This window comes from Tupaia chinensis, unplaced genomic scaffold (assembly GCF_000334495.1).
Source record: "Tupaia chinensis unplaced genomic scaffold, TupChi_1.0 Scaffold000028_1, whole genome shotgun sequence".
Taxonomy (NCBI): Eukaryota; Metazoa; Chordata; class Mammalia; order Scandentia; family Tupaiidae; genus Tupaia; species Tupaia belangeri.
In genome coordinates, this window is record NW_006159458.1 from 1,343,569 (window position 1) to 1,353,892 (window position 10,324).

The 10,324-nt window shown below is 39.4% G+C and overlaps 1 protein-coding gene across 1 annotated transcript in view; it reads left to right on the plus strand.

Annotated features, from left to right (window-relative positions):
- OVCH1 (ovochymase 1) overlaps positions 1-10,324 on the plus strand; it is a 109,217-nt gene that overhangs the window by 41,203 nt on the left and 57,690 nt on the right. Inside the window, 3 exon segments of the mRNA XM_027771127.1 lie at positions 3,269-3,341; positions 3,943-4,138; positions 9,123-9,277. Of these exon segments, the coding sequence (XP_027626928.1) occupies positions 3,269-3,341; positions 3,943-4,138; positions 9,123-9,277 (424 nt within the window).

The following is a 10,324-nucleotide window of genomic DNA, read 5'->3' on the forward strand; positions in this document are numbered from 1 at the left end:
GAATTACAGTTTATATTGTGTGACTTGCTTTTACTCTTAAAATGTTCCATAGACTAAGCCATGTGGATGTATATCATTTTAATTCATGTATTTTTAACTCAGATTAGTTAAATCAATCACTTATAATTAGCTGATGGACACAAGTATTTTAGAAATCTCCTCAGCGGCTTCCAATGTGTCTACAGGGTCAAAAACCACCTCAGTCTTTCTGCCCCTTATGCATGGCTTCCCTGGCTGCTCACAGCAGACCAGCCCCACTGGCTTTTCTGATGCGCAGACATGCAGAGTAATTTCCTCTCTAGGTCTTTGTAGTTGCTGTTCCCTCTGCCCTTCAGCAATCACATTACATTTAGTGGCCTAGCATCCTTAGACTCCTTTAGCTAGAAAATGCCTCAGACTTTCCTTGTTTTCTATGACCTTGGCAATTTTTAGGAATATTCATTTGGTATTTTGTAAAAATTCCTCAGTTGAGCTCGTTTGATATTTTTCTTATGGCTTTACTAGGGCCATAGATTTGTGAGAGGAAGACCACAGAGGCAACATACCATTCTTCCCACGTCATAGCAAGGTTACATACTATCAACATGACTTAGCACTTATAATTTTAACCCTGATCATCTGGCTGTGATAGAGTTTACCAGGTTTCTCCACTATAAAGTTACATTTCCCCTCTTTCCAAATTCACTCTTCAGAAGCAAGTCACTAAGGATAGTCTACATTTCAGGGACTGGGCAGTATGGGCAGTAAGTGCCACCTTTTTTTTTTTTTTTTTTTTTTTTTTGAGAGATTTTCACTGTAGGGCGCGTGCGCTCACCAGACAGACAGAGAGAGACATAGAGACAGAAAGCGAGAAATCACCCCCCAGGGGGAATGGTCACGCTGCAATCCCTTCTCCTCCATTCTCCTCTCGGGATGTTGGGCACGCACGCACACGCGCCCGGCGTGAGTTTTAAGCCACCGGGTCCGGGACACGAACCGTGGTCGACTACGTGGGAGTCCAGCGACATAGCCATTACACTAACTGCTGGTTCCCAGTAAGTGCCACCTTTTTGAGCAGGAACTATGTACATTGATAGTCTTCTGCGTGGGAGATTTGTTTCTTTTCTCTCCATTACCTATTTATTAAATCTTTTATTTATATCACTATGGACTCAGGATGTTACTTTATGCATACTACATATACTTTTTAAAGTTCATTTATTTCTTCCATGAACCAGAGAGGCTGAGAGAGAGAGAGAGACGGCACCCTCAGCCGAGTCTTCATGCCATGATCTGCCCAGTTCAGCTAGCCCTGGTTCATAGGCACGTATGAGTCTAGTGTACTCAGGGAGGTCTCTGGATTTGAACTGACAACCTTCCTATGTGAGATTGTCTCACAGAACATCACGTTCTACTGCTATACCAACCTGCCATATGCTCTCTAGACAGTGTAAGTATTTTTCATGGCTGGGCACCTAAAGCTTCACTAGACATTGTGACCTAAACTGTCAATTCTACCATGATTTTTATTATTTCATTGTGTGGTATACAAAAAAGTAGGGTAACTAAGAAATAAGTTCTTCACTACCAAGTAGTAATTGAGAGGATGACTTTGAAAATAAAGTTTAAGCCTTGCATTGGAGTACCTAGCAGATTATAACGATAATGTCTACCATTAAGGAGTCATTACCATTTGCAAGGTGTTTGCCAAGCACTTTACCTTAGTTAGCTCCCTTAATAAAGGCACATTGAAACACATGAATAAGTCAAAGTCATCATGCAAAGAATTGAAATGAGCATGGCTATGACTAGAAAGAAAATGCCTGAGTTTCGAGAAGCTTCTCTTTTGAATAAAGCGAATTAATAATTTCAATAGCTTTACTTTTTCTGAAGAAGGTTTCAAACAAATGGAAGAATTAATCTCCAAGCAGAAGTGACAGTGTATCTCTGGTAATTGAGGGAATCTATCATCAGATATTTTTTTAACTGGAGATCTTGCTATGGGAAACAAATGGATGTTAATTCAAGTTTTTTTGTTTGTTTGTTTTTTTCCTTTGGAGAGGTTTTTGCTACAGGGCACGCGCACTTGCCAGACAGACAGAGAGAGACAGAGAGACAGAAAGCAAGAAATCACCCCCCACCAGGGGGGATGGCCATGCCACAATCCCTTCTCCTCCTTTTTTCTCTGGGATCTTGGGCGCACACACACACGACTAGTGTGAGTTTTAAGCCACCAGGTCTGGGACGCGAACCGCGGTTGACTACATGGGAATCCAGCGGCATAGTCATTACATTAACTGCTGGTCCCATTAATTCAAGTTTTTTAACATCTTTTTGAAATCTATCAAGAGTGTGCAAATCTTAAACTTACAGTAAGAAGGATTTTCACAAAGTGAACACCTATGTAACCAGCATCTAAATCAAAAAACAAAGAATTACCAATATCCAGCAAGCCCCTGGGGTCCCTTCTACTTATCACTCCCTAAGAGTAATCAGCACCCCTATTTTTAATACCAGGGGTAAGTTTTCCATTTTTGAACTAATAGAGTCTTCTTAACCTAAGTTTGATCAATTCTGATAACTCGATAAGAGATGACAGTTTAAAGTACACGCCTGCCACACAATGTTCAGATCATTTTGAACAGTAAAACAGACCAGAAGCTACCTTGCTATGAATGCAATTTTTTAAACATTTCTTTAATATCACTGGGAAACGAGAATAAGCTTTAATTTTTCTCTTTCTCCTCTCTACTTGAAAATAGCCTCTGGTGATATTTGATAAGGGCTCCAAAGACATTTTATAGCCAACAGAAGGAGATAAATTATAGAATTAATACAGTTAATCACTTCTTAGCCTGTTGTATTAGATCAAATGAAGCTCCACAACTAAGAGCTCCTCATGTAAGTTCAGAGCATGTTGTGGCTTCCCTGATAGGGTGACCACACAGAGGTACCCAGACAAGGGGTTGGTGTCACATGACTAAATTGAGTTTTGGGATTTTTTTTTTTTTTTTTTAGGTTTTTGTCTTAGGGCACATGTGCTTACCAGAGAGAGACTATGAGAGGGAGAGAGAGAAATTGCCCTCCTGGGGTGGGAGAGTGGAGGAATGGCCATGCCAAGTCCCTTCTCCTCCATTCTCCTCCTGGGACTTTGAGTACACATGCACATCATACCCGGTGTGATTTTAAAGCCCCCAGGTGCGGTACATGAACCGTAGTCAGCCATGTGGGAGTCCAGAGCCTTAACCACCGTACCACCTGCTGGAGATTTTATGTCCAACTTTCCCAGGAAATGTAATATGCTCTTCTGGACTATAATTACTGGGGACCATAGCAGAACCCTGAAGAAATCAACTGAGCAGGTGAGAAATGTTTACAAAGTTCATTCTAAGTGCCCTCTATATGGTGTCACGTGCCAGGGAATACCTTTGGTTAAAACAAGTAATTAGTTATTAATTTGTTAATCCCCTTGTGCTCTTTTACACTTACTGTTTATACATATATTTAAAGATGAAATTTAAGATTGCATTTTAATTTGAGAATCAGGTAATACTGGTCAGAAAGGGAAATTCAGGTCTACGTGAACAGGTTCACATTGTTTAGTTTTCTCCAGGACCACTAACCTTCAGAAGGTGGCTCATGGCCTCCTGCAAATTAGAAACCAAGATTGCTCATTTAAACTTACTACAAAGTCATGTTTGTTGTTGAAGTTTAGAAATGCAGATTTAAGATTTGTTTTGGACTATTATACAAGAAAGTAGTGTGACTCTTTGACTTTTTTTTTTTCTTAAGAGTTATTATATTTTAGTTGTCATTATTATCCTTCAAATTGACCAGAGAGAAAACAAACCACTAGGTCCAGGACTCAAACCATAGTTGGCCATGTGGGAGTCCAGTGCCTTAACCACCATACATCCTGCTGACTTCCTAATTTCACAATATGCTCACTTGCCATTTGTACAGGGGGAAAGGGCCAGGCACATCATAGTACATGGCAGCTTGGGTATACTGAGCTATGACGGTGATGTCACCCTGACACAGCTGAGCTCTCCTCTGGAGTACAAGTTGGTGATGAGGCGGGTGTGTTTGCTGCACAGTACGAAGCCCCTGTTTTCCTCTGAGGTCTGTGCAGTGATCAAATGGGGAAGCATTAACAAAGGTAATCATTTGTTTTTGTTTTGTTTTTCAGATTATTTTCACATTTTATGTAAATGTCACCACATTTTACACAAATTTACACAAAAGTCACCCTCATGATGAATACAATATATATTCTTTTTCATTAATGAACTATACATTTTTCCATCTGCCAAATGTTTCCTCCCCTTGCACTTCACACCCACCCTCTACTACCCACTCGATACCATCCACTCTTCCCTCTGACAGTCTCTAGCATTCACACCCATCCTCTCTACCATCACATCTTCAGATCTCTCAACCTGGGCCATACGGTGCACACACTCAGTAAAAATTGATACACAATGTATTTTTCAAAATCTGCCCCACTTCTTTCAACATGAAGTCTTCTATATCCACTTTGAGTGTAACGACAGGATCTTATTGTCTTTTATAGCTATATAATATTCCATAGTATATATGCACCACAGTTTTGCAACCCAGTCTTCAGTTTTTGGACACTTAGGTTGATTGCGTGTTTAATGATTGTGAATAATTCTTCAGTAGACGAGGATGTATAAGTATCTTTCCGATTGAGTGTTTTCCTATCCTTTGGGTAAATACCAAGGAGTGGGGTTACCGGGTCATACGGTATTTCTATTTGTAGTTTTTTATTTTTTGGAAAGGGGTCATACGGTATTTCTATTTGTAGGTTTTTATTTTTTGGAAAGGTTGTTTTGTTGTTGTCATTGTTGTTACAGGGCGCGTGTGCTGGCTAGAAAGACAGAGACAGAAAGCGAGAAATCAGCAGGCACATGCACCTGGAGTGAGTTTAATTCACAGAGTCTGGCACTCGAACTGCACTCAATTACATGGGAGTCCAGCGACATAGCCATTACGCCAACTACTGGTCCCTATTTGTAGGTTATTAAGGAAACTTCATATTGTTTTCCATAGAGATTGTACTGATTTACATTACTACCAACAGTATAAGAGGGTTTCCTTCTCACCACAGCCTTGCCAGCACTTGCCATTCTTTATTGTTTTGATGTTAGCCATTCTAACTGGGATTAAATACTAAATAGTATCTCATAGCGGTTTTAAATTGCATGTCCCTTATGATAAGAGACTTTGAACATTTTTTAATATGTCTTTTGGCCATTATGCCTTTTGGCCATCTTCTTTGGAATATTATCTATTCAATTCATTGGCCCATTTTTTAATTAGGTGAGCTGCTAGTGTTCCCTACATAGTCCTCATTCCCTTTTTTTGGGGAATAATTTGCAAAAAGTTTCTCTTATTCCAAGGGTTATTTTTTCACTTAAATTATTGTTTCTTTTGCTGTGAGGAAGCTTTTTAGCTTGATATAATCCTATTTGTCTATTTTTGGTATTATTGCCTTATTTAAGAAATTTTTGTCTACTTCAATGTCTTCAAAAGTTTCCCTACCATTTCTACTAGTAGTTTTGTGGCTTAAGGCTTTATATTTAAATCTTTGATCCATTTTAAATTGATTCTTATTAATGGTGAGTGATAGGGGTCCAGTTTCATTTCTCTGCAGGTGGACATTCAGCTCTCCCAGCACCGTTTGCTCAGAAGACTTTCTTTTCTCCACTGCATTGTCTTGTACTCTTTGTCAAAGAAGGTAAGCATTTGACTTTTGCATTAACATTACTGCCAGTTGTTACTTTCAAAATTACGTCATGGAACTGGTCTCAAACAGTATCTGCTTTATCCTCTCTTCTTTTCAAAAGACCAAAAAAAAAAAATCCATGTTTTATTTATATGTACTAGTAGGTGGTTAGAGAACAAGTTGTTTTAAATTTTCCATTCAGGATGACTTAGATTATCAATAGATTAGATCAGAGCAAAGAGCCAGAGAATAAGTCTTTTAGGCTTTGTGAGCCATCTGGTCTCTTTGGCAACTACTCAGTTCCTACCATTGTAGCATGAAGTTGTCATACACTGTATGTGATAGAATGATGCGTCTGCATTCCAACAGAACTTTCTGAAACTTAAATTTCATATCATATTCATGCGTCACAAAATATTGTTCATCTTTAGATTTTTTTCTCCCACCACTAAAAGTGTACAAACCATTCTTAGCTCATGGGTTGTACAAAATAGTCTTGGGTTTAGGGGATGACACAGAATGGACCCCCTAACAGTCGTTTGCTCTACCCTAGGCTTGATGATAGCATTTTAAAAAACACAGTAGACTGCTTAAAGATCTAAATGAATGACTATTTGTTTTCTGTTCTTTCTCTGTTCAAATGTTTTCTTTATATATCTTGCTTCTATAACATTTACTTGGAATCTGTAAGCTAGAAGGAGAAGGGAATTTCTTTGCCTACAATTTTTGTTTTCACGGCTTATTACCTACAGGCAAATTGCATTTTCACAGTCTTCACAGTCACCATATGAGAAGCCTTTATCATCCCCATGTACAGAGGAGGAGGTTGCATAAATAACCGCCTAAGATTCCATGAGTTATAAATATCAGAGCTAGGATTTAAACTCAGCACGGCTCTGTTTATCATCATTCCTTGAATGGTTTCTCATTACGCTTAGAATAAACTCCGAACTCTTTAGCCTGGTTTGGAAAGTGCTGTGTGATTTCACCTCCACTTAACTTTCTACCATCATTTCTGTCTTTGGTCCCTTGGTCGGTTAGCCTTCAGGTAGAGTGGCCTTGTTTGTTTCTCAATACCAAACTTGTTCTGCTTTCTGAAGTTCAACACGCTATTTCCTCCCATTAAAATCTTCTCATAGCTGCTTCCTCGTCTTTCCATTCTCGACTGAAATGTCACTTCCTTTCTCTGGCCATTTTGCTGCAGAAAGACTGCCCTTCCATCCCATTCAGCAATATTCAGCCTATCCAGTTTTTTCATTTTTAAAAATTTTGCCTTACTATTTGTTTAGTTTGCCATAGGTCTTATATCAGAAGAAATCATTCTTTTCAGCTGTAGAAAAAGTTAATTCTCAATTTTTATGACATGATGAGCCACACTGATAGGGATAATCCCTGAAAACAGGATTTTTAGTACATTTAAAGGAATAGGAGATTTAGTTTGACCTAGGCTTGAGTCCTCGTTCTGTCCCATTCAAGCGCTGAGATCAGATTTCAGAGGTTGGGCTCTTTCATGGGAGAGGTCAGTGTAATTAACCTACCTCACAGTGTTGTCATATTACTAGGTTAGCATAAAGGACCTTACAAATATACCATATAGGGTACCACGTAAGGAGTCTTCAATGAGATCATGGAAAATATATTTTATCAAAACTCTATGGGTAGATATCAAATGTTTTTCACATCAAAACAAACTTGCCCCCACCTCTTTTTTTTCCCAAAGAATTACTTATTTAATTATATTTGCTATTATTATTTATTTTTAAAATTTGACCAGAGACAGAGAGAGAAAGAAAGAGAGAGAGAGAGAGAAAAGGAAAGAGAGAAAACAAGCCACCAGGTCAGGGACTTGAACCGTGGTCAGCCATGTAGGAGTCCAACACCCTATCCTTCACACTACCTGCCGGCCCTGTCCCTTCCTCTTTTTAAGAGTGTATTCCATGAGCAAGAGAGACAGAGATAGCAAGATTCAGCACCATTGGATCACTGACAAAGCCTCATGCTGTGATCGTATTCAGTCAGTCCATATTATGACCTATTCAGGGAGTTTACCGGACATGAACCAGCAACCTTCTTATGTGGGTCTGCCTTGGAGAGCATTGTGCTTTACCCTGGTACCACTGTATAGTCCCTGAACATCTACATTTTAAGAATTATTTATTTAATATTATTATTATTGTTATTTTAATTTAACCAGAGACATACACTGAGACAGAGAAAGAGGGAAGGTGAGAAAATAAGCTACCAGGTCCAGTGCTTGAACCTCAGTCAGCCATGTGAGAGTCTAGTGCCTTAACCACCATGCCACCTGCTGGCCCCCTGAATTATACTTTAATTCTATTTTTCCATGAAAAATTGGAAGACCCTTTATATAAATAACTTTAATAATTCTCCTAAAAACTACAGAGCTGTAAAATAGAAACTTAACTTTTTAACTAGCCATAACTCTAAAATGATGAACTATATCAATTAGAATACACATTAACACAGGCCTGCCTGAGGGTCAAGTATGAGAAGAAATTCTGTAGTTCTTATCATTAATGTAAATTGGAGAAGAGATTAAGCTATAGTCACAGTAGAAGAAAAAGAGGAATGTATTAGGTTGTTGGAAAAGTCATGATGCATTTTTACATAGAAAAACAGAAAAATAAGTCATGATTTTCCCGATGACCCAGTAATTTTGGTTTATATTAGGAAATCATTCAAATGTGTAAGCATATGTATGTTATATGTGTAAATATATAGCCATATACATATATAATCTTCAAAAAATATATATAACAATAATAGATACCTCGCCAGATTTTTCTTTGAGAATTCTTAGGTAGCAATATTTGACATACTAATTTGTTTCCTTTTTTATAATTATTTATTTAATTCTACTTATTATTATTATTATTTAATTAGACCAGAGAGAGAGAAAAAAAGAGAGAGAAACAGAAAGTGAGAAAGCAAACCACCAGGTCTGGGACTTGAACTGCAGTTAGCCATGTGGGAGTCCAGTACCTTAACCACCATGCCACCTGGTGGCCCCACTAATTTGTTTTCTAAATGACAGTGAACATATGTGTACCCACTCAGCATGTTTTCTGCTAACCCAGAGATCAGAACCTGCAGTTGGCCATGTTCTTCCAGCCTTGCAGCGTACCATGTTACAACAGTTGAGTCTACAATTTTACTTGGAAATAAGCTAGGGAAGAAGTGTTGAAAGTGTTTCCGATCTTGTTTTCCTGCTGGAGCCTTCCTTTACAAAGTGCCACATCTGGAAATAAAGACATGCTACACAGAGCCCTCACGTTAGAATAGAGCAGGTCTGAACTTAACCACGTTTCTTTCATAGCCCTTGCTGCTTACTTGAACATCAAGCTCTCTCTTTCTGGATCTGTTTCTTAATTAGATCATGGCCTCGCAAGTCGCTTACAGCAGATCCGAGTGCTGGTGTTAGGAAGAGAGGGCTGTGAGCACACTTACTACTCTGTTCACCCACAAGGGATCACAGAAAAGATGATCTGCACCGACTTCTCAGCCTCTGGAGGGAAAGGCGCCTATCAGGTGAGAGGATTCTCAGTTTTTCACAAAAAGGGATCGATAAAATGTCATCTGCTGGTGGTGCTCCTTAGGCACAAGGGCACCCCTGTCAGGCCACAGGTGACCAACCAGGCAGTGCCACATCCCTACATGAAGCAACCAGGCAGTGCCACATCCCTACATGAAGGCCAGTAGGACAAGGGGAAGAGCGAGTTACTTAATCCAAACTTGCCGAGATGTGGAGAGCGGCCAGCAAGGCCAGTGGGAGTGCAGAGAAGCCCACGGGCAGGTTGAGATGCAGCACTGCAGCAGGCCGAGGGCAGGAACGTGTGTTTACACAGCGATGCTTTGGGGAAAGAGAAGCCAGTGAACTCGGGTTCTAAATTTGAACCCTTCTTATGTCTCGAGTCTTACTGTTTTAATTGCTATCAAACACTTCTGTACTCTCCGTTAATTTTCCATTGCAGATTAAACTAACCACAAAAAGGGTGGTATAGTATTTAAGGTGCTAGATTCCCACATGGTCAACTGTGATTCAAGTCCTAGACCTGGTGGCTTGAAACTCACACTGGGTGTGTGCGTATGTGTGCCCAAAGTCCTGAGAGGAGAATGGAGGAGAAGGCATTGTGGCGTGACCATACCCCCCTTAGGGGTAATTGTTATTTTCTGTCTCTGTCTGTCCAGCATGCACACACGCCCTATAGCAAAAACTTCTTAAAAGCACACAGGCACCTATGAACATTTAAACAAATGGTTTTCAAATTCAGTGAAAAAAATCACAAAGTAATAGTTTAATTTTGATGAGATTATAGAAGCACAAATTTGTTCAGATCTATTCATGTGTCAGTTGGGCTGCCATGATATTGACAAGTCCACGATCAACCAAGAAAGAGAATATGACTATATGGATTGCAAAATACCTGCGTAATAACCACAGTGTCAACTGTGGAATGCAACTTTAGATATACAGCCTAAAAGAGTTTCTTTTTTTTTTTTCTTGGAGAGATTTTTGCTACAGGGCACATGCGCTCGCCAGAAAGACAGAAAAAGAGAGACAGAAAGGGAGAAATA